Source organism: Sinohyriopsis cumingii, chromosome 13 (assembly GCF_028554795.1).
Source record: "Sinohyriopsis cumingii isolate HCF-2022 chromosome 13, ASM2855479v2, whole genome shotgun sequence".
NCBI classification, from domain to species: domain Eukaryota; kingdom Metazoa; phylum Mollusca; class Bivalvia; order Unionida; family Unionidae; genus Sinohyriopsis; species Sinohyriopsis cumingii.
In genome coordinates, this window is record NC_142973.1 from 5,681,412 (window position 1) to 5,708,282 (window position 26,871).

Genomic DNA, 26,871 nt, shown 5'->3' on the forward strand with positions numbered 1-26,871 from the left:
AAAAAATTTCGTTAATAGAGAAATCATCTCGTTGAGGTTCTGGCGGTCCTGTATACTCTGGTGCTATTTCCAGCCATCTTAACATACTTCTGATCGATGATTGATAAATATCTACAACATAATCTTGTGAATTGATTTCTATCGCAGCTGATAAAGTTGGTTCGTGAACTGTTATAGCTATTTTTGATTTTCTACTGGTTATAGATTTGATTCTGCGCTGGAATTCATCGTTGATTTGTTCAATCTCATAATTACCTGTTGAAATTCTGACAACTTGCCAATCGGAAGTTCCATCATCTTTATTTTTATTTGCAAATAGAAGCGAATAATTCGCCTGTAATCTACCGAATGATTTTGATCTAATATTTGGCCAACTATTATATACTTGTAATTGTGCTAGCGCTATTTCTTTCGCTGGAATTGCAGTTGGAAAGTTAACACTAAATTCTGAATTAGTTGAGCTTACCGATATCATCGTAGTTTTTGACGGAGTTGCATTAACGACAATCTGCTGAAGTAGCTCGCGAGGAGTTGACATTCTTATTTAAATCCTGATTTTCTAAATCAGGCGTGTATTCTATCAAAGTCATTACATCCTTGTAAATTTTAACCATCTCCGTGAACTCAAAATCTGATATTTTTCCATTGCTAAGGCTTGTTGATAATAACGAGGATAATTTGGAGTATGCTAACGTCGCTGTATGTAACTTTATTATATAATCATGTAATTTTGTGTTTGTACATGAGCATATTTTTTGGCGATGATGTTAAGAATACCGGCAATTGTTGCTGCAGGTGAAACACAAATTGTTACAATTGCTGGTGCCATCACTAGCGATTGTGTTATTGTTGATAATAACACGCCGGTTTCAGCAATAACAGCAGACGCCGAATATACAATTAGGTCCACAGTAAATACACGTCTGCGATATTTTCTTAAATGTTTATTGTATACTCGTCAATAATAAATATTATTTTTGTTTGCCATTCACGTGCTTGATTGTATCTGTAATGCTGAACGTTGATTGGGGAGCTCATTATATTTTAAGTAGGTGGTAGTTTAGCAACTAATTGAAGACACCAACAATACAAAACGGGGTTACCTTTCTCTTCGGGTTCCACCACGAATTTTCCTCGTCATTTTGATCTAATATCACTCACATATATCCAGAGGATCTAGTTAATAGAAACCACAGCGAAATTGTAGTAGATATTGTATATGTTGTAGTGCCGAGTATCGAAAGTGTATATATACCGGTGTCCTAAGTGCGATGTTTAATGGATTTATTGAGTGGTGACCGTAATGCTGATTCAGATGCTGTCGTATATACTACACGATCGGTAATTGTTTTTATATGAGAGAGCTTAATGTTGATGTCTGATGGATTTCCAAACAATTCGTTAAGATTCTATTTATTTTTTTGCGAAAATTTACACAACTCTTGTATATGATTATAGTATTCAGATCTATATGTGGTCATTCCATCGTTGATTGTCATTAACGAGTTCAACATCCGAATGTTGCTATCATCGACATATTTTTTCGTTGCAGCGTCATCACTTGATTCTGGTTCTTCAAGAACAGTAATTTTATTATAAGTCATATTGACAGAACCAGTCATTGTATCACATGTGGTTAAGAAACTATCATTGATCTCAGTTCTGATCACGTTGTTGTTGCTGTCTACATATCTTTTCATTACAACATCATCATCTGATTTTAGTTCTCTCACATTAATAATTTTATTTTTACTATATTGAGATCGCCGTACATAATATCCCCAATTCTTCTGATACGTCCAGCAATTTCTCCCATGATTCATAGAACTGATTTCTCCGAGTTTTTAATTTTACCGTTTTTAGTAAACAACACTAAATTATCTTCTGTTGCATGTGGAACCCGCAGAATAATACATGTCAACGGGTTCTTACTCGTCTTTAATCTTCCTTGTTTATCCTGAAAAACAACGACTTCAGTTTGGTCTACATTTGCAAGACTCAAAAGATTAGCGAGTTCACCACTGACCTCGTCAAGGGTTGCATATATAGATAAGTCGCCTTGAAGTTTCCCTTGAGTCTTCGGTAAATATATACCAATATACTTTAAGATCTGTTTAAAACGATTACTGGCTACTTGTATACTCGTGCACGACTTTATGAGGCGATAATGTTGATCAAGATATAATGTCGAGTACAGCAATTGCTTCACGCCCGCTTATTGTTTGTGTTGGTAATGTTGAATACGGGAGGTTTTATTGTGTTTATTTAATTTAAATATTTTTTGCGTGGAGCCAACCCATACTAATCAAAATAAATAAATCCAAGTGGATCAATTGCGTATGCAACCCAGTGAGTACCAAGACCAGAACTAAAATCAAGATTAATCAAACATGTTTCAGTATTGTTTGGTTGTTTTGATTATTGATCACGCATAAAAACACCTCTGGAATTTTTAATATTTAATTTTTTTTAGCAGGGTCAGGTAAATCAAAATTTGACATTGGATGGATTAACGAACTGTTCCTTGAAGTCTCAGACCTTTTCCGTATCGATAACGGATTCGTGGAAGTCTCAGACCTTTCCTTCTTTTAAAAAATCCCTTTCCTTTTGTTTTATCTATTGCTAAGTCAATAAGTTTACCAGCAGCGGCTCCAGCAACACCAAGTGCAACTGTTTTTGCAATAGCTGGAGCAGCAGCAACTAATAAAGCTGGTATAGCTATTGAAATGCCTGAGTTGACGCTCTGACAATGATAGTCTATTTACCACATGTGATCTGATCACTTTTAGTGATATTTTTATTCCGAAGTTCTTTGCTGAACTTGACTGAAACTTTTTAATCTGACCTGGTGTCAGAGTAACGCTAACATGATGATATGACATTTTTATAAGTAATAGGTTATTTTCAACTGAAAATGTTACATGTTTTCTATCGGTCCGTCAATAACTCTCATTCGTCCAAAAGTACCTTTAAGTAACATTGCTTTGTCGCTGAGTATAACTGCAATTGCCCTAAAATTAGCAGCAAGGGGATTTACACGAGCTCGAAAGTGAATATCACCAACAGATTGTTTGAATAAATCTATATGCTCCAATGAAAAATTGGATACAGTTTTGTAAAATCCCGCTGTGATATTTGTAAACCAGTATCTATATTTTGATCACGTCCCATAAATGTCATCAAACGATGGTATGCACGTGCGACATGATTTCGGTCAAAATTAAGAATATATCTTCAGATGGTTCTTGATGTTCATTTATCCGTAAAGAAACTTCACTAACTGCAAGTGTGTCAAATATCATATGGCTACGTTCCTGTGAATCTAGTCGATTAACATTTTGTAATGCGATAAATATATGCCTCGCTGCAGAAAATCCTTGTTGTGATGCTATATGCCATGTAAATAACCCAGCAACATTACTTTGAGTGCTATCTGTGGTCATTGTTAACCATGATAGCAATGACATTCCACCTGAGTTCATTAAACTAATTAACTATTCTTCTTCAGCAATTCTTAGAGTCATTACTTGCATCCACCGTGAAAGCTTTGTTAGTCTTACCATGCAATTGTGAGTATCAGCAGGAATACAGATTAAATCATTGTCAGTAGCTTTTCTTAAATGTACAAGTGTATGTTTAGCCCCAAAAATAACGTTTCTAACAGAATCCAAAATATACGTGATAGTGGAATTGCGCATGAAAAAGCTTCTTCGTCATTTAAGATTGATCGACGTGTAGCAAAGCCTAAGTTCTAATTTGCTTTGATTGATACAACTGCTGGTGCATCAGCTGCTCCTCCAGCGGCTCTTACATTACACTCAGCTTCTCTGACGTGGTCAGTATGATTAGATGTATCTTTAGCAAACATCATTGATGGACCGGCTGATCTTGTATAATCATCTGAATATCTTGCAAGACCAAGTATTGTTGTAGCAACATCAACGTCTTTTTTGAACTGTTTCAATACGGTCAAGACAAGTTCCTAATCCACTTCCGGTTTTCGGTTCAGAGTTTTGCGTAACTTTTAAACAATTCAGCAAGCATATCTTCTTCTCGTTGTAATTATTGTTTTCTTCAAAAACTATACAGGTTGTTCTTGTTTGACTATAGGAGACTGAGGTTTTAATTGTTTTCGTTGTTGCTGTTGTAATTGATGTTTAAGAAGTTGAGGAAGTTGTCGTGGTTGAGGAGATTGTGGTTTGTAATTCTTTAGGTATTTCTCTTTTTCTTACTTCTTCAATTTTTTGAAAATCAGGATCAGCTTTGAGAGAAACTTGTTTAGTAGTGATAAGATATATATCTCTAACCCAATCATCATTTGTCCAAGAATCAACATATTTCGTTTTTACATATTCGCCCTTATTTTTTATAATTTGCAGCAATATCATAAACTTCTGATTCTATAGGTTTTTTTAGGTTGTTTTCTAAGTTGTTGCCATATCGCTGAATAATTATAAATTTCACACATATATGCAATATAATCAAATTCACCTGTCCTAGCTTGCTTACTTCCCTTTTTTAATTCATAATGCATAAATCCGTAACGCTTGGTCCTAAATTTGCACGTATAATTTTTTTAAAAAGGTTTTTAGACTGAGAGCAGCTGATATGTGTGCTCGCTTGAGTATCTCTATATGCAGATGTAAATACACATTTTGAAGTGTAGCAATGAAAGCGGATTAGTACTGACGCAATCCTGTAAGAAATCATCATAAAAATATTTTCTTTGAAATCCATTAAAATGATTCATTCTTATGTGACTCAGAGAAAACGGTATACGAAAAACAACTAATAATTGTTATGCATATTTAATTTGCATTCTTTGTTATTTTTTATTTAATATCTGCTATTGGTTATGTAAAATTGTATTGACATCTTATCTTGTCGAAAATGAAGTTCATTTTCTACATGATCTGAATCATTAAATTTGGTTTTGTAAACAACATGTTTATCTCAGTCTAAGTCCAGAACATTGGAAATTTCCAATGAACTGCGGGGTCTACCTGATGTTTATATCATTATTTTAGTAACGGACGTTCTATTTATAACTAAGATGTTCTAGAAATGAACGTTTGGCCCTCAGTCGAGTTATTCTTTTTTCTTATTTTTGTAAAATTAAATCTTGTTTACTGGGGAAAAAAAGATTATTCCTGCGATAACATCTATGTAGAAATTTCTTATATTGTTGTATTAAATTTTGATTTTGGATGAAATTATTTATTATTCTCTGGAAATATAAGATCCTAAATAATATTCTTGGAAAGTGACATTAAATAGGCCGAGTGGTTTAAAGCGCTCTCCCATACCGATCACTGCCATCTCACCTCTGTCTGCATGGGTTTGAGTCTCGGATTCGGCCAATGTGGGTATGTAAGAAAGCTTGCCAGTAGCTTCTCGTGGGTCGGTGGTTCTTTTCTGGGATTTCCCCGGTTCTTCCCCCACCATTAATACTGGCCGCCATGTGTAGCCTATCGTGTGCTGAAAAATGGCGTTAAACCCTACAACAACAACAACAATAACAACGACATTAAATGGGACTTATAGTGAATTCAAGCAAGGAAACCGTGGATTATGTTAACTGTCATTCAACAAAAGACTGTTGGCACATCATTTACAATTCAGGTTATTGGTACTTTAGTACATTAGAGACTACAGGTAACTACAAGCACATCAATACCTTCAACGTTAGAAATTATTTGGAATACACCTAAGGTATAGTCAGAACTTTATTCATTATGACTTGTGTTAGTAATTCTAGGATTATTTGGGATTTAATTTACAACACCGTAAGTTCTTGCCCTTCATTTTCACTTTGTGTTCTGGGGAAGAAAAAAATGTATTGAATTTTTACAACGCTTGTTGGTTTTCGCTCTGTTCTGTTACTTTGTTTACTACTTTGTGCTCATAACTGTACGTTATATTTATTTTAGCAATTATTCTTATATCCGAAGAAATTTTACGTTTGACAACTCGTCTTAAGGAGTTATCAGCAAGTCAATAGACGTCCATCAAACAAAGGAACTTTCATACATGTGATTGCAGAATCATTTCCAGTCTTGTCATTCCAGTAGTTATTGAAAAATAGTTTCTTACTGTGTGTTAATAATTGAAGATGTTTTTCTAGTTTTTGTCATTCCATTAGTTATTGGTTGCTTCAAACTGTGTGTGAATTATTAAAGTTTTATTTCTAGTTTTGTCCCTTTAGTAGTTATTGAAAATTGTTGTTCATATACTGAGCCACTGTGTTTTAAAATCGTACTTTGTTTGATTATATTTTCTTTCTATTTTGTCGATGAGTTGTAGATTTATCTTTAAAATTTGCTTGATCTAAGAATTGTTCTGTAAATTTATCCGAATTCAAATTTGTACATTAATCCGAATTTAAATTTGAACATTAATTCTTATCAAATATGTACTCTGTTATTTCCACAAACCGTACTGTTTTAACAATTTTGTTTTCAGGATTCATGATGTTAAATCTCAATATTATCATCGATGAATGTAATTTGTTATCTCTTGATTATTGTTTTTATGTTACAATAATTAAATATTTCTATCACCTCTGGGAAATCTGTAGAATTAATACAATTATTGTTTTGTGACATTATTTATGTGGTGGAAAGTGACAGTTTATTTTCTTATTCATGTGTGGGGAGGTGATACATATCTCATCATGAATATTCCGATATTATAATGAGAGAAAAAAGTTAATGTTTGATTTTAAATGTTAGCGGGCTTTGAAGCACCATGTAACGTCTCAGTTTTTATTCACTTGGTTCTTCCTGCTCAGTACATATCCGTGCCAACTGTGGCTGCAACGTTGGTATGTCATGAAGCGGTATTGTTGGAACACGTCCACTTCCAAATGAAGGTCTAGAACTACCCAGTCGAAGCAAGCACACTCGGTCGTAGTTATTAGAACAAGGAAGGGCCTGGCCGGGAAAGCTAAAAAGAGCAGGCACTAGGACTTTAGTCGACCAGAATACAGGCGCTACAACGCTCGTTCAAGAAACGCGAATATATTAGAATCACGAAATGGCTACGATACACATATCAACTGAAGACCTCTCTTCTCTCATAATTTCGTCCTGTTCGTCTCTCTGTCGATCTTGATCGTGAAACGACCTGCGACAGCGACCCAGTCGACGATCCAGAACCTTGTCGGCGACCCAGAGGGACGATCCAGTCGACGGTTCAGCGACCTAGTCGACGACCAAATCGGCAAAGAGAAGCCAGGAACACAACTGTATCCTGAGTGGGTAGAAATCCGTCTCACTCTGGAGCGCCAGTCCTCCAACAGATACAGCGGGGTATCACTCCAAATACAAAGACATATCCTAAAAAGAACCCGAGACATCAAGACAAGGGGTGTAGTATAAGAAAATGGGGGTTCTGGACCACTTTATCACTGCGTCAAAAGTGCCTGAGAGAGAGACCCGATGTTGTGGGAGGTCTGGACCACTTTAGAAAAATGGGGGTTCTGGACCAACTTTTAAAGCTCACTTTTGTTGTAGCCTCTGGAGCTTCTAGACTACTTGGGGTCGCCTCTTGAAGCGATATTTTTGGTGTCCGCGTAATACATAGATGTGATGATTAGGCTCTTGAGACTGTGTCTTTGTGTCCGTGTGCGAGTGTATCAATTCCATCGGTGGAGTAACGATTATCATCAAAGGGGCATATTCCTTTTTATTAATGAGCGTTGTAGATATTTTACGCTGTTGTGATCGGAAACTTCTCATTTAGTAGTAATGCAAGTGTCTATGTAGTGCCCGTGTATAATGTTGGTTGGTGGCGATATGTGCAATGATGTTTTTTTTTTAATCCTAGGCGTTTTTCATGACAGTACCATCGTCGAGGGTGAAGCAGTACATTTTGGCTCGAAGTCCGATGAATTCAGTGAATGATACGCCGTGAGTTTCATCTTTGAACTTTCCTAGCACTTTGGTATTGTCGTCACGGTGGAATGGGATGTGTGTGGGATAATCGCTGAGATCAAACAGTTCTCGATGTTAATACATGTCAATTCAGGCTTCATCGGTGTGAATTTCGTGCACAGAGAGTCTGTGTCGGTCATGAGCAGCGTGGCTTTGTCTCCGCATTTGTTTTTGATGAAGTGATAACGAAACTCGAGCATAAGCATGTTGGAGAGGTCAAGAATTGCTGCACCAACGTAGATGGGTCTGTCCAGCTCGAAATTATTTTTTCTGGATTCGATCGCGACGAAGTCTTCGTCAAAGATTTTCATGCGCGCAAAGACATCATTGACGACCAGTTTATTTCATCGTCGTAGGTTATTGACGATTTCGATTTTCTTGCAGTGTCGAATGTTTTCCATGGTTTTTTCGAACACGCTATCGTTCATGAGTTTGAAGAAGTCTTTGTCGAACGCCGTGATGGCTCTGGTTCGTTGTGTAGTGTCGAAGTCGATGTAGGATTGCATCCACGGTGACTAACGAAAAGTATGAGCACGATGAACTTTTTCAAGAAAGCGTCAGTGCTTGACAGCTTGTTCGAGCAGTCGATGGTGTAATTTATGCTTGGTTTTGTTGGCAAGACTGGGTACCAGTATTTTTCACCTTGGTGTCTCCGAGTCAGAACTGGCTCATCTGCTATAGTTATTGTTGAGACAGCATCGAGTTGGTGACAATAATTTGTTCGACGCAGAATGGATAATCGTTATGTGCGTCGTGCAGATGTTTGGGATACCCTAGATCGACTTCGACGAAATATCTCCAACATTCTTCGTGTCCCGCTTGTCTTTCCTCGACGATCTGTTGTGCGGTAATCCAGTGAAACTTTCTTATGTTAGGCGGTTGTAACACCGCCCACTCATAGAGTTTGTGTGCGTCCAGGTATAAAATGTACACGGGCGGATTTGTCGAGTCGTACTTTTAGATGTATTTGTTGTTTGCGACTGTGTATAATTTCGCTGATGAAGGAGATACCGGCTCGTACCATATGCTCGGTGAACATGAACATGTCTGGATAGGTAAAGAGTTCTAAGGTCAGTCCGGATTGTTTGAGGAGTTCGTTCCAGGAGAGTCCTGGCAAGAAGAAATACTAGAGTTGATCGAGTTGATAATGGTCCATACACGTGTGTCTACAATTGTCAAGGACGTTCGCGAGCAGGAGTGCATCCGTTTTGAGATAGAACTCGTGATAATCGCTGAGGGTTTTACAAACAAACTTGTTCCATATTTTGTTCGAGTACTGTTAGTAGCCGTTGGTGATCCATGAGAGATGTAAGTGGGAATAAAAGGCTTCTTGGGGTGGCAAGGAAGGTTCGTCGAATCGTGACCATGCATCAATGTATTCGCAGGAATATATGCCTTTTTATTGGAGTAGATATGCGTCGGCTCCAAATTCATTTCCAGGTGTGTGAACTTAGGACAGTTTCTATCGAGTTCTTCCAGAGATGCTGGGATGGACTGACCGCAATCGATGAATCGGAAAAGTCCAATCAAGAACGACATGTACGTTTCAAAATTGTTGGGGATGCATTTGATTTGTGTTCCACCCCAGCTAGAAGTTGTTTAACGCGCTGATGATTGAGTACAGCAACGATGAAATGTACATCGTATCCTCGCAGATTATGAGCGATAACAGGTAGGAAGTCTGGATCTTTGAAACGTAGATTGCATTTATCGTGAGTGGCTCCTCGATATTGACCGGTGACATGTCAGTAATCTCTGACTTTTGGTATTGTGCGGCTTAAAGTACTGTTCACAGATGTGGCACTGCTTTGCTGATTTGTGCTGTCGCAGTTGTTGTGCAGTGAGATAAATCATCGTCGCTAACTCTTTTTGGATGCGTTTCCATTCTGCCACGAGTTGCTCAAAGAACCACCGGACGCAATCCTCGCCGCGATGCTGACGATACGGTGAAGACAAATTTTCATTGACGGAAGAACATGTTTTTAGCTGATCGCGCATGAGACATATTTGTGATCCACTTGGGTAAAATAATGGTCTGGATTAGGTGAGGGTCCTTGTACTTTTTTAAGGATTGCTTCCGAGTCAGAGTTGATATGAAACGTCTGTGCATATTTTCTGTAGTTGTGTTCAAACTGTAGTGTTCCATCGCGTGACAATAATCCGACAACATGTGGTCGTGTAGTCTTTGTGGTTGAGGAAAGCATTGTAAGCACCGATAACAGAAATATCCATGATTCATACGTTGGTGTATTGAGATCAGCATAACTGACTGACGTCTTTGATGTCGAGACCACGAATTAGTAATCGCACGCTTTTCTTTCCTTGAGCGATTCAGTTTAGGAACGTCTTTGACCGCAGCCGGAAACGTGATACCGGTAGTTTTTATGGTATCAAAATAAGGCCTGTAGTTGTAGACGTGATCGACATGGTCTTCAGCGGGATGTTTCGCGGAGAGGATGACCCACACGAGACAGGGCCGTCTTAACAACATTGTAGGCTCTGGGCAAAGCAATGCAATGGAGCCCCCTACCGGCCAATATTCATTAATAATATGGGCAGCATGATGCCCCTAGAAGCGCGAGGCCCTGGGTAAATGCCCAGTGTGCCCATGCCTTAAGACGGCACTGACACGAGACAGTAATTGTCGTTGTTTTTTATGTTGATGCTCGCTTTGTTGGAAGTGATTTGTTTGGGAAGTGGCACGTGCTTTCTTCCACGTAATGTAAATTTGGAAGTTTGAAAGTAGACAGAACTGACTCCGATGAAGATCCATGCCGATCCTGACTCTTGATAATCTTCTATGCGAGTTCGATAAATGACCAGACCACGTCGACGATGTGAATAAAATCGTCACTGCGATAAACGACAACGATTTGGATTTCATCCACTCGTCCATGCTCTTTAGATCAGTAGCTCGCACAAAATGAACGTTGATAGCTACTCCAAGTTTGATGGCCGTGTGTGTGCGTAGTTCTGCATCCATGGTAGGTTTTAGAATGCGTTGCAGTTATTTATCGACTCCTTGCTGAAGCACGTGCTGATGATCGTAAATAAATCATTTGTCGGCATCTCCGTCCGCTTTTATTTTTGTCGGGGTGGCAGAAGTGCAGTGGACAACTTTGGTGTCGACAGTTTTTCTGACTCGCTTATTTTAATCATGTTGCCGTCAATTTCGGGTTGTCTTATGCTGAAGTCTAAGGAGTTACGCGTAGCAGTTTTTTCAATGAACAGTCTGCAGTTATCTCGCAATCGCGTCATGTAATGCTGCGTGGTAATGTTTTCGTACCCTATTCGAGAAGGTAATAATTAATTTTGGAAAATTACAAATTGTGAGTCCTCGTAGCCCTTACACGAATTGGTTGTAATAAATGGAGTATATGTTTGACCTACTGCAATTGATAGTCGATAATAGCATACAAAGTAACAATACTGAGCTTTCCCATTTCGACGAATGTCTACGTACTTGTAACGCAGAATGCCTTCACTTAAATAAAGTCAATTGAATATGTGCTTTTATTTTTTTTACTTTTCATTTATTGTATGCGTGACGCCTCTTTGAAAATACTGTTCACAGTCTTGTAATAAAAACGTCTTTATAACAAAATCTTACGTCAATCAAGGTTTTACTGATGCTTATTTGAACATAATGCGACGGCATGTTCTTGTAAAGTATCATTTATTTATTTTCTGTTGGGGTTCTCGTGACCTGGCACACAGCCAGATATTTCTGTTTCGATTTTATGTAGACCGTATATCTTAGTCTGTTTTAACGTACAATAAATATAAACTGTACCAGAATGATCATTTTCATTTATTGCGCAATAACAACATTAATAATAATAATAATAATAATAATAATATAATACCGTAATAATTTAAAATTACAAGTGTACCAGTTCTTCTTTTAAAGTTTGTGGGAAATTATAATCTTGAGATCATTAAATCGCTCTACAACTGTACCAGATGTTTTTCTTCTTTTATAAACTTTTATCAAATAATACCTTTGAGTCATTCAATAAGTGTGCTAGAGTAAATGCAGAATTTGAGTTTTATAATTTACTGTGCCTCGGTAAAAATCTTACTGTTTTAAAAAATTACAAGCGTACAAAAAATGCATGTAATACCCTAACACGACATGGTAATAGCTTCAAAATGTTACAAATGGGCTAGTGGTAATCTCCTACCGTTACACGATGTGGAAATAATAATAATTTTACAAGTGTGCCGAAAATAGTCTTGTACGTTATGCGAGGTGGTAACAATTGAAAAGTTTGTTTTGTTGATAATAAAAAAAAGATTGAAACTGTTAGAAGGGAAATCAGTCTTGTTAATAGTTTCCCTATTTTTTTTTGACAGAAACTTGAGCGTTTGGCGAGATTGTAATAAAGTCTCTCTATTCCTCACAAGCTCTATGCCTCCCGCACAAGCGAATCGAGCAATAAGTACAGCCTGTTCGAACAGGAAATTCGAGAGATACCAGAAATGGCTAGCTCGGCTGATGTTAAAGTTTTAAATCTCAGTAAAACGGCGGATTCTGGGGTAAAACCAGCGGTGGAATTGTCAAACCTTCTTCAGAAAATGATGCTAAGGTGAGTTTTCAATTAATATAGACCTAATTGGCTGGATGGTAAAGTGGGTCAAGAGAGATGCAACATTATCATTTGATCACAGCTTTTGACACCACCCAACTAGTCCAACAAGTTGTTCTCAGCCTTTAGTTTCTGATTCGAGTCATGTCAGCGGCATTTCCTTTTTGGTTTTCAATTTTGGGTTTCATTTGTTTGTTTGTTCGTCTGTAATTGTCTACGCATACTTACCGCCCGTTTCCACATTACCCTGCATACCTAGTCCTACAATGTAAGACGTATCACATGTTTTTGTTTTAGTGCTATATCTTACTACCCAAATAACGGCCTTGTATAGCGTGTTCCGATGTCGGTTGACATCGGAATGAGTAGTAAAACTTTCAGGAATATCTCACACACTTGGCAGCCTATATTGACACTCTTCCACCAGTTTATGTGTACATGTAATTAATATACTTACTGTGCTGTCTTTATCCTGGCGAATGAAAATATAACACTAGCAAATGGATCCATTTTCATGTTCTGTTGACATGCATTTGAATTTGTTGCAATGCGACGGTAGTCGAGGTATGCCAAAGTATGTTTAAGTAACTATGTCCATATGAGGGATATGTTTCTTGAACGAAACGAAGCGTTGCTTACAGTTCCAATACTCATAATATATTTTTATTTGTTTCGTTAAAGAATACTATTTCAACTTAACCTGATTTTGGTATTACTGGCTTTTATCGCTTTCAAGCCAACTGAAATTTAGGTCATCAAAAGTTGAAAACTGGTCCATTTATTTTGTGAGAATTTGAATTTATTAGAGAAAAGACATCAGGGTATGTAAAGTCTGACAAAAACATAATTTACTTTGTGGAAAAGCGTCATTATTGGTTGCCAGTTGTGTGTGATATCACTGATGGTGATATTTAGAAGATATAGATTCTATTTGAAAACATGGGGTATGGGATTGACAGTTATATTTATGGGTGAATTTTTTAAATAATCTAATAATCAGCAATCCCAAGATTTTCCCAAAATCAACTGGTGATGCTGACTAGTAATTTATGTTCATGTAGTGCATACAAGATAAGCACATGATAGATGGCACTATGCAGAAAAAATGCCAAAAATCTGAATACCACGATACCATAGCATCCACAATATCATAGCATCCACGATATCATAGCATCCATGATACCATAGCATCCATGATATCATAGCATCCACGATATAGCATCCATGATATCATAGCATCCACGATACCATAGCATCCACGATACCATAGCATCCATGATACCATAGCATCCACGATACCATAGCATCCACGATATCATAGCATCCACGATACATAGCTACCATAGCATCCACGATACCATAGCATCCATGATATCATAGGAACCTATCATATATTTGTATATCAGGGTATAGTGCAAACTCACACTTCACTGCATGCCTCGTAAAAATGTCCCCGATGAATACCAAAAGGGTTTGTAACGTGGCTTACAATCTAACTACCAGTCATGCATGTACTACACTAATGTAGAGCCCCTGTGACAAATGCGTGTATTTCAGGGCATAGCCCAAGGCACGCTGCATAGTACAGTATGCAGGTAGTCCTACAACATAAGACACATCACCCGATATTTTTGTTAACCAGCTTGTCATCTGATAATGTCAAATGAAAGTTATACAAGAATTAGATCACATGATTAATGTATTTGTCAAGAACCAAGAGATTGAATCTGTGGTAGCAAATAAGAATCAAAATGTGCAGTATGGAGTGGTGTTGTTTTCTGGTTGCTTTTGCAACTGACAGGTGTCAACTTTAAAACTGTTGTTGTACATGATTTGTGTGTATGTGTGATTTGGATTTTTAACGTAGCTTTAACAATTTTTCAGTCATATTGCTACGATGTCTATAGTGTGGCAGTTTATAGTGATGTCTAGCACCGGGGCATCATGCTGCAGACATGTAGTATGATGTCCCACCCAGTCACATTATCCTGACACCAGGCCAACCAGTTCCTAACAGTAACCTCTTAATGCTGAGCACCATGCAAGGCAGCTGTTAGTACCATTTTTGTAAGTCTTTGGTATGACTCTGCAGGGGATCGAACCCATGACCTCCTGCATCTGAGGCGGACGCTCTAACCACTAGGCCACCAGAGTACATGATTTGTTACTTTTCAATGGAACACTGGGAGTTGTTTAAACAGTCTGAGGTCTACTTGTACTTGCATGCTGATATTGGCAGTCCATTCTCAGTGACAATCTTGGCATTATTCTCCCCATTACAGGTGGTTAAAGATGCATTTCTTTAATTCTCCCTTTCTGTTGGATGGCACAAGTGGCAGAACGAGTGCCATGGAAGTAGCATCCATTTTTTAAGCTGATTTACACTTTGTGCAACATACACATCAAGTTCCCAACATTAGGACAATTATATGCCATCAGAAAATTATTTTTTGGTATTACCATGATATCAGAGTAACTCCCCTTGCTTAACCTTGAATCTTTATGGTGTCTGTTTATCGATTGTATCCCACAGTCATCTGATTAAACTGGATACGCATTTTAATATAGTGCAAAGAACAAGTAGACATATCAATAATTAGAATTTAAAATTAAATTGATTTGGAAGTAGAAACAATAAAAACATCCACAATTTTTTTCCTTCAACACATAAACAGATAAATAAGTGAAATACATCGAAAACTGCACATTTAAGAAGTGACTATTAGAATTTTGTATTACTTGGAGAATAAATATCTTAGATATTTTCAGCAATGATGTATTATACTGACTTCATCCGCAACTACTGCTGATCAGGTGACTTATAATGGTCACATGATACAAGGAGACTGGTGTAGATGGGTGGTAATTCAAGTCCCTCATCCCTATTTAGTGTTGGCCTCTGTTGTTGCATTTAAATTGCCTCCTTCCCCTTCCTTACCCATGTGCTGTTCCCAGGTGTGATACTTTGGTCTGATTGGGAATGATGGAATGTCCCGTATTGCTACAATGTTCATGTATTACAGATGACTCCTTACTGATGTGTTCCTTAATTCTTGTTTCTAACACTCTGCTTGTTTCACAAATAGTCATTCTCACAATCACTACATTTAAGGTGTAGTAGTGATCTTGAGAGAGGTAGAGTCCTCTATTTCTATCTAGACACATGAAATTTATACAGACACCGTTAATTAACCTTCGGACGTACTGTTTCATCATTCGTTACGTACACCCATTACGTAATGTTTTAATTTTTTCCCATTGAATTCAGTCACATAATGATCTGTGACAAAATTATTGAATATTTTACATCTGTGTGTGGATATTTTCGATGGAAATACTTGTATTGTGGATTCAATGTATGTTATGAGATTCGCTGGTGAGTACACGGTGTTGATGCTCTCTATTCATGCTATAGATTAAACATGTTAATATAAACTATACATGTGTATGTACCAATGCATGGTTTTCTGAATAAAGTAATATATTATACATGCAATTTCTGTTATCGCAGCAAATGTTTTTCTCATTTAATATACATTGATCTAAAATGGTAATTGTGCCAAGGAAGCATGCATTTTCGCACCCGCTTTTATTACACACACACACACACACACACACACACACACACACGTTAAATCGACAAATGTGTTGGTACTGTACATGGTTGCTTATAACACAGTTCGGTTCATAACACGGTCGGATTCTATGGCTCCCAACTGCCGTGTTATAGCGGGGTCCCACTGTACTTGCACAAGAGAGAGAGAGAGAGTTAGCTTGCAAGACAGGAAACCCACTTCCACTTTGTACACACTACACCCATTCCCACTTTGTACACACTGCACCCATTCCCACTTTATACACACTGCACCCATTTCCACTTTGTACACACTGCACCCATTTCCACTTTATACACACGGCAGGCCAAACAAGAATAATTTGTTTTAAATTTAAACTTCATGATCAGAAGTAATCAGTTTTTTCCCCAAAATTGATATGGTTTATGTTAGCAGGAGAAGCAATTATGTCATTGAACAGCTGTGAACATATTGAGTTTTATAGATCTTTCATGCACTATATACTTCATAACACAGTCACATGATCAACCATTCAGATCCTTCTCTGGGTGGCAGAAGAGCATATTAGATTTAATTGGATAAAGAGTTATTTGCAGAAAATTAACAAAGTATTTTTTTCATCATAGCCAGTTATTAATTAATATAGTTTAAAACATTCTAATTTGACATATGACATTTGCTCCTTTGGCAGACTTTTAACTTAAAATGTATCACCACCCTTCATGGCTCCAACTATGTAAACTGAAGTGGTACGGTCATGTGTCAAGGTCATCTGGACTGGCAAAGACAGTCTTACAAGGCAAACTGAAGTGGTACGGTCATGTGTCAAGGTCATCTCGACTGGCATAGACAGTCTTGCAAGGCAAACTGAAGTGGTACGGTCATGTGTCAAGGTCATCTCGACTGGCACAGACAGTCTTGCAAGGCAAACTGAAGTGGTACGGTCATGTGTCAAGGTCATCTCGACTGGCATAGACAGTCTTACAAGGCAAACTGAAGTGGTACGGTCATGTGTCAAGGTCATCTCGACTGGCATAGACAGTCTTGCAAGGCAAACTGAAGTGGTATGGTCATGTGTCAAGGTCACCTCGACTGACATAGACAGTCTTGCAAGGCAAAGTGAGAAGGTGCTGAAGAAGAAAAGGCAGACAGAAAAATAGGTGGGAAGACAACATTAAAGAACGAACAGGCATGAGGTTTGGAGATTCATAAAGGGCTGTGGATAACAGGGAAAAATGGAGAGAATAGGTTGTGGAGTTGTCTTTGGTATGAGTTATGGGATTGATGATGATGATGATGATTGTTTACTTCCGTAATTATTGGCAGCATGTTCTTGTAATTTCATGATTGTTTTTGTAATCCTGTCATTATATTTGTTTTTGTATGTTATCTAATATTGTAAAGTGCCTGGAGCTTCTAAAGATTAATCACTGTACTAAGTACACATTATTATTATTATTATTATTATTATCAATGTTATCTATTATTTAGAAACTTATTCCAATATTGTTCAGGAGGCTAGCATATGATCTGAATTTTATGGGACAGTCACATGTAACCAATACAACTTGCCATAAACAAACAGAAATGTACCAATGTGACCAATGAATTGTATTGGTTCATACAGGTAGAATAACACTCCATGTTGCCCTTCAGAAATGTACAAATGTGACCAATGAATTGTATTGGTTCATACAGGTAAAATAACACTCCATGTTGCCCTTCAGGACTGTACAAATGTGACCAATGAATTGTATTGGTTCATACAGGTAGAATAACACTCCATGTTGCCCTTCAGAAACGTTCAAATGTGACCAATGAATTGTATTGGTTCATACAGGTAGAATAACACTCCATGTTGCCCTTCAGAAATGTACAAATGTGACCAATGAATTGTATTGGTTCATGCAGGTAGCATGACACTCAGTGTTGTATGTCATCAGTCATTCACTAGATTCCTCTGTAGTTCACAGCTTTGGGGACCAACCACTTACTTTATTGGGGAAGATGGACCTGAGATTTTCTTTCCAACCAGGATTATTTTTTCTCTTTTGTATCAAAATAACTTTTTTTGTTCACCTAATATGATGGATATAATTAAGCTTTTGTCTACAAATTAGAGGCCTCCAATTAAACGTTTTTTTGTTTTGCAGGATTCTGTTGATATTAACATCTACTTTGTTTTCATCCTTTATCTTATTAATCATTGAACTTTATATTTTTCGGACTAAGGTGCAGTTTGTCAGCAGTGTAATTAATGACAACTTTTTCAAGGGGATATTTTTATTTAGATTTATTATGAACATAGGTATATCAAGCATTGGCTTTTCATTAGAAGAATTCGGTTAATGCCTTTTTTTGTTGTTGAACTATTGTAAGTGAAACTGGAGGTAATCCAGCTTTATAAATAACCTATTGCATTTATTTCTCTATTCAGACTGAAGGGAGAGTATATGACACCAGATGGAAAGGGAGTCAAGTACAAGAGGTTGAAGGAGAGTCAGTTGTTTAAGAATTATAAGGAACAAGCAGCCCATTTGCAAGATGTGAATCTAGATTTCAGCTCAGAACAAGAAAAGAAAGCTTTCTTTATCAGTATCTTTTAGACCAAGAATTTATCTACTTCGTAAACCTAAAGCTACATTTACTTACCTGACTTACCATTTAAAAATGTAAATCACAATGCCGTCATCATCCACTTACTTCCTTAACTTGACAATGTATATCACATTGCTGCATCATTCATTTTACTTCCCTGACTTGCCATAGTAAATCACAATGCCGCATCATCCATTTACTTCTTTGACTTGCCATTGTAAATCACACTGCCGCATCATCCATTTACTTCCCTTTCTTGCCATTGTAAATTGCATTGCTGCACCGTTCATTTTACATCTCTGACTTGCCATAGTAAATCACCATGCCACATCATCCATTTACTTCCCCGACTTGCCATTGTAAATCATAATGTCGCATCATCCATTTACTTCCCAGACTTGCCATTGTAAATCACAATTCTGCATCATCCATTTACTTCCTGACTTGCCATTGTAAATCAAAATGCCACATCATCCATTTACTTCCCTATCTTGCCATTGTAAATCGCATTGCTGCACTGTTCATTTTACATCTCTGACTTGCCATTATAAATCACAATGCCACATCATCCATTTACTTCCCTGACTTGCCATAGTAAATCACACTGCCGCATCATCCATTTACTTCCCTGACTTGCCATTGTAAATCACACTGCTGCATCATCCATTTACTTCCCTGACTTGCCATAGTAAATCACAATGCCGCATCATCCATTTACTTTCCTGACTTGCCATAGTAAATCACACTGCCGCATCATCCATTTACTTCCCTGACTTGCCATTGTAAATCACACTGCTGCATCATCCATTTACTTCCCTGACTTGCCATAGTAAATCAAAATGCCACATCATCCATTTACTTCCCTGACTTGCCATAGTAAATCAAAATGCCACATCATCCATTTACTTCCCAGACTTGCCATTATAAATCACAATGCCGCATCATCCATTTACTTCCCTAACTTGCCATTGTAAATCACAATGCAACATCATCCATTTACTACCCTGACTTGTCATTGTAAATCACAATGCCACATCATCCATTTGCTTCTCTGACTTGCCATTGTAAATCACAATGCCACATCATCCATTTACTTCTCTGACTTGCCATTGTAAGTCACAATGCCAAAACATCCATTTACTTCCCTGACTTGCCATTGTAAGTCACAATGCCACATCATCCATTTATTTTCCTGACTTGCCATTGTAAGTCACAATGCCAAAACATCTATACATTGCATTGTAAGTCACAATGCCAAAACATCCATTTACTTTCCTGACTTGCCATTGTAAGTCACAATGCCAAAACATCCATTTACTTTCCTGACTTGCCATTGTAAGTCACAATGCCAAAACATCCATTTATTTTCTTGACTTGCCATTGTAAATCACAATGATACATCATCCATTTACTTCCCTAACTTGCCATTGTAAATCACAATGCCGCATCATCCATTTACTTCCCTTTCTTGCCATTGTAAATTGCATTGCTGCACCGTTCATTTTACATCTCTGACTTGCCATAGTAAATCACCATGCCACATCATCCATTTACTTCCCCGACTTGCCATTGTAAATCATAATGTCGCAACATCCATTTACTTCCCAGACTTGCCATTGTAAATCACAATGCTGCATCATCCATTTACTTCCTGACTTGCCATTGTAAATCAAAATGCCACATCATCCATTTACTTCCCTGACTTGCCATTGTAAATCACACTGCTGCATCATCCATTTACTTCCCTGACTTGCCATAGTAAATCACAATGCCGCATCATCCATTTACTTCACTGACTTGCCATTGTAAATCACACTGCCGCATCATCCATTTACTTCCCTATCTTGCCATTGTAAATCGCATTGCTGCACTGTTCATTTTACATCTCTGACTTGCCATTATAAATCACAATGCCACATCATCCATTTACTTCCCTGACTTGCCATAGTAAATCACACTGCCGCATCATCCATTTACTTCCCTGACTTGTCATTGTAAATCACACTGCTGCATCATCCATTTACTTCCCTGACTTGCCATAGTAAATCACACTGCCGCATCATCCATTTACTTCCCTGACTTGCCATTGTAAATCACACTGCCGCATCATCCATTTACTTCCCTATCTTGCCATTGTAAATTGCATTGCTGCACCGTTCATTTTACATCTCTGACTTGCCATTATAAATCACAATGCCGCATCATCCATTTACTTCCCTGACTTGCCATAGTAAATCACAATGCAACATCATCCATTTACTTCTCTGACTTGCCATTGTAAGTCACAATGCCAAAACATCCATTTATTTTCTTGACTTGCCATTGTAAATCACAATGATACATCATCCATTTACTTCCCTAACTTGCCATTGTAAATCACAATGCCGCATCATCCATTTACTTCCCTTTCTTGCCATTGTAAATTGCATTGCTGCACCGTTCATTTTACATCTCTGACTTGCCATAGTAAATCACCATGCCACATCATCCATTTACTTCCCCGACTTGCCATTGTAAATCATAATGTCGCAACATCCATTTACTTCCCAGACTTGCCATTGTAAATCACAATGCTGCATCATCCATTTACTTCCTGACTTGCCATTGTAAATCAAAATGCCACATCATCCATTTACTTCCCTGACTTGCCATTGTAAATCACACTGCTGCATCATCCATTTACTTCCCTGACTTGCCATAGTAAATCACAATGCCGCATCATCCATTTACTTCACTGACTTGCCATTGTAAATCACACTGCCGCATCATCCATTTACTTCCCTATCTTGCCATTGTAAATCGCATTGCTGCACTGTTCATTTTACATCTCTGACTTGCCATTATAAATCACAATGCCGCATCATCCATTTACTTCCCTGACTTGCCATAGTAAATCACAATGCAACATCATCCTTTACTACCCTGACTTGCCATTGTAAATCACAATGCAACATCATCCATTTACTTCTCTGACTTGCCATTGTAAGTCACAATGCCAAAACATCCATTTACTTCCCTGACTTGCCATTGTAAGTCACAATGCCACATCATCCATTTATTTTCCTGACTTGCCATTGTAAGTCACAATGCCAAAACATCTATACATTGCATTGTAAGTCAATGCCAAAACATCCATTTACTTTCCTGACTTGCCATTGTAAGTCACAGTGCCAAAACATCCATTTACTTTCCTGACTTGCCATTGTAAGTCACAATGCCAAAACATCCATTTATTTTCCTGACTTGCCATTGTAAATCACAATGATACATCATCCATTTACTTCCCTAACTTGCCATTGTAAATCACAATGCCAAATCATCCATTTGCTTCTCTGACTTGCCATTGTAAATCACAATGCCACATCATCCATTTACTTCTCTGACTTGCCATTGTAAGTCACAATGCCAAAACATCCATTTACTTTCCTGACTTGCCATTGTAAGTCACAATGCCAAAATATCCATTTATTTTCTTGACTTGCCATTGTAAATCACAATGCAACATCATCCATTTACTACCCTGACTTGCCATTGTAAATCACAATGCCAAATCATCCATTTGCTTCTCTGACTTGCCATTGTAAATCACAATGCCACATCATCCATTTACTTCTCTGACTTGCCATTGTAAGTCACAATGCCAAAACATCCATTTACTTCCCTGACTTGCCATTGTAAGTCACAATGCCACATCATCCATTTATTTTCCTGACTTGCCATTGCAAGTCACAATGCCAAAACATCTATACATTGCATTGTAAGTCAATGCCAAGACATCCATTTACTTTCCTGACTTGCCATTGTAAGTCACAATGCCAAAACATCCATTTATTTTCTTGACTTGCCATTGTAAATCACAATGATACATCATCCATTTACTTCCCTAACTTGCCATTGTAAGTCACAATGCCACATCATCCATTTACTTTCCTGACTTGCCATTGTAAGTCACAATGCCAAAACATCCATTTACTTTCCTGACTTGCCATTGTAAATCACAATGCCACATCATCCATTTACTTTCCTTTCTTACCATTGTAAGTCACAATGCCAAAACATCCATTTACTTTCCTGACTTGCCATTGTAAATCACAATGCCAAAACATCCATTTACTTCCCTGACTTGCCATTATAAATCACAATGCCGCATCATCCCTGACTTGCCATTATAAATCACAATGCCGCATCACCCATTTACTTCCCTGACTTGCCGTTGTAAATCACAATGCCAAAACATCCATTTACTTCCCTGACTTGCCATTGTAAGTCACAATGCGAAGACATCCATTTACTTTCCTTTCTTACCATTGTAAGTAACAATGCCAAAACATCCATTTACTTCCCTGACTTGCCATTGTAAATCACAATGCCACATCATCCATTTACTACCCTGACTTGCCGTTGTAAATCACAATGCCAAAACATCCATTTACTTCCCTGACTTGCCATTGTAAGTCACAATGCGAAGACATCCATTTACTTTCCTTCCTTACCATTGTAAGTCACAATGCCAAAACATCCATTTACTTCCTTGACTTGCCATTGTAAGTCACAATGCCAAAACATCCATTTACTTCCCTGACTTGCCATAGTAAATCACAATGCCAAAACATCCATTTACTTCCCTGACTTGCCATTGTAAATCACAATGCCACATCATACATTTACTACCCTGACTTGCCATTATAAATCACAATGCTACATCATCCATTTACTTCCCTGACTTGCCATTATGAATCACACTGCAAAAACATCCATTTACTTTCCTGACTTGCCATTGTAAATCACAATGCCAAAACATCTATTTACTTCCCTGACTTGCCATTGTAAATCACTATGCTGCATCATCCATTTACATCCCTAACTTGCCATTATAAATCACAATGCCGCATCATCCATTTACTTTCCTGACTTGCCATAGTAAATCACTATGCTGCATCATTCATTTACTTCCCTAACTTGCCGTTATAAATCACAATGCCACATCATCCATTTACTTCCCTAACTTGCCATAGTAAATCACAATGCTGCATCATCCATTTACTTCCCTAACTTGCCATTATAAATCACAATGCCACATCATCCATTTACTTTCCTGACTTGCCATTGTAAGTCACAATGTCAAAACATCCATTTACTTTCCTGACTTGCCATTATAAATCACACTGCCGCATCATCCATTTACTTCCCTGACTTGCCATTGTAAATCACACTGCCACATCATCCATTTACTTCCCTGACTTGCCATTGTAAATCACAATGCCAAAACATCCATTTACTTTCCTGACTTGCCATTGTAAGTCAATGCCAAAACATCCATTTACTTTCCTGACTTGCCATTGTAAGTCACAATGTCAAAACATCCATTTACTTTCCTGACTTGCCATTATAAATCACACTGCCGCATCATCCATTTACTTCCCTGACTTGCCATTGTAAGTCACAATGCCAAAACATCCATTTACTTTCCTGACTTGCCATTGTAAGTCACAATGCCAAAACATCCTTTTACTTTCCTGACTTACCATAGTAAATCACAATGCCGCATCATCCATTTACTTCCCTGACTTGCCATTGTAAATCACACTGCCACATCATCCATTTACTTCCCTGACTCAACATTGTAAATTACATCCATTTACTTCCCTGACTTGCCATTGTAAATCACAATGCTGCATCATCCATTTACATCCCTAACTTACCATTGTAAATCACAATGCCACATCATCCATTTACTTCCCTGAATTGTCATTGCAAATAACAGTACTGGCTCATGATTGTAAAGCTACAGAACTTGATATGATTGGACCAAGGTTACTAATGGTAGTTGCAACTGCAGTTGTAGATAGTATAGCTTTCATTTGCAATGAAAGTATTAGGTCTAATAAATTTCCAATGACATGGAAAACTGCCAAGGTTATACCATTGCATGAAAGCGGGAACAAAAGATGCTGTAAACAACTACAGACTCATCTCTATCCTTCCTTGTCTCTCCAGATTACTAGAAAAACATGTACGTGATTCTTTTCTCAACTATTTAAACACTTATGATCTTATTCATGATAATCAGTCTGGCTTTCGCCAGAATCACTCCTGTGAAACTGCACTTGTATCTTTGATTGATACATGGCTGAAAGCATTAGATCAAGGCGAAATGGTAGGCACTATTATGGTTGATTTTGTTAAGCTTTTGAGCTTGTAGACCATGAAAGTTTGCTTGAAAAACTAAAAATTTATCAGTGCAGTGAAAACTCCCTAAACTGGTTTACTTCTTACTTAACTGATAGAGTGCAAAAAGTATATTTAAATGGTCAACTTTCTCAAAGAAAACTATAAATTGTGGAGTACCACAGGGCTCTATCCTTGAACCTCTGTTATTCTATTTTTCAACAACTACCCTCTTAAGATTGGAATTTCAGTTTCTTCCACTGACCTCTATGCAGATGATACTACACTGTTTGAGATGGGTAAAACCAAAATGGTACTTGAAAATAACTGACAAGATGCTCTCAACAGACTTCAAGTATGGTGGAAGGAAAACAGTATGATCATAAATACAGAAAAAACGAAAGCCCTACTAGTTACAATGCAACAAAAATGAGCAAGGCTAGATAGCGACAAACTCCTGGTTCTTTTTGACAATGTGAGCCTTAATATGACCTCTCATAATAAAAAGGGGGCCACGAGTGGCCGAGTGGTCTAAAGCGCTCTTCGTTACGGATCACTGCCATCTCACCTCTGTCTGCGGCGGTTCGAGTCTAAGATTCAGCCAATGTGGGCATGTGAGAAAGCTTGCCAGTAGCTTCTCGTGGGTCGGTGGTTCTTTCCGGGGTTTTCCGGGTTCTTCCTCCACCATTAATACTGGCCGCCATGTATAGCCTATCGTGCTGAAAAATGGCGTTAAACCCCACAACAACAACAACAACATCATAATAAAAAGTTTGATGTATTCATAGATAACAATCTTACTTCGTCTATTCACATTAAACATATTTCAAAAAAGTTTAATTTTTATCTTTGGTTACTGAGGAAAATCAAAACATACATTCCTCTTCAGTATAGGGTCATCTTTTATAAAAGTTATATTCCGCCATATCTGGACTACTGTAATGTAATTTGGGGTAATACCTCTAATTCAAACATAGCAACACTTTTAAGACTCCAGAAGAGGGCTTGCCATTTAATTCTAGATCAAAGTATAGACAATTTTCAGGATGCAATGAATAATATAAAGGTTTTAACAATACATGAAAGAATATTTCTTAGAAAGGCCAATTTGATGTATAAAGTATCCAGAAAAGCCATTCCTGTCTATCTAAGCAAGATCTTTCACCAAAGAGATGCTGATGGTACTCCAAATTTAAGGTTTTAAGAAGTAAAATTACATTATACCAAGGCCAAAGAAGGAATTGTTTAAAAAAGTTTTCAATATACTAGCCCACTGGTATGGAACAACATTCCCAGTGACATAAGGCAGGCTCCTAGCATTTCTTCTTTTCATAATCATTGTCTTAAATGGATGAAATCTTTAGACAATTGAACAGTTCTAGTACAAAAATACTGCCTGCTTTTCTGCAATTTTGCATCATTTTCACAGTTGAATTTGTCAATGCAGGATGATATTTTGTATTTTATATATGTTTATGTGTTCACAGATGCCTGTGCATATGTTCCAGGCTTGATACTTTGATTTTTAAAATCACTTAAGTATCTTAAGTTTCATTATATGCTTTTGATAATGTAACATTATATGTTGGATTTGACCTTGTACAAAATTGTGTTCATTCTCTACTTGACCTGAATCATTGATTTTTTTGTTATTATTCTGTAAACAAATGATACATAGCTAAATATTTTATTTGAGTATGGATAACTACATATTATAATTATTTTTTCTCAGTCAAGAAATTTAAATATAAGGACTTGTGTTAGAAATTCTTTGATTATTCGGAATTTAATTTGCTATGCCATAAGTTCTTTTTAGATTTTCATTTTGTATTATAGGGAAATAAATTATTTGTTGAATTTTACAAAGCTTGTTGCTTCTCACTCTCTTCTATTATGTATTTTAAGAAGATAAAATCGTAATAACTTGCACTTATTTAATTATGATAAAATATTTAAAAATCACACTGTAACTAAAACATTTTATATTGCAGTGGTTACTTTGATTCC

The 26,871-nt window shown here is 37.4% G+C and overlaps 1 protein-coding gene across 1 annotated transcript in view; it reads left to right on the forward strand.

Annotated features, from left to right (window-relative positions):
- Positions 1–12,332: 12,332 nt before the first annotated feature.
- The window catches only part of LOC149784888 (uncharacterized), a 41,140-nt gene continuing 26,601 nt past the window's right edge, over positions 12,333–26,871 (forward strand). Inside the window, exons 1-2 of the mRNA XM_089978467.1 lie at positions 12,333–12,523; positions 18,536–18,693. Of these exons, the coding sequence (XP_089834593.1) occupies positions 12,417–12,523; positions 18,536–18,693 (265 nt within the window). The 5' untranslated portion in view covers positions 12,333–12,416. The remainder of the gene's footprint in view (positions 12,524–18,535; positions 18,694–26,871) is intronic.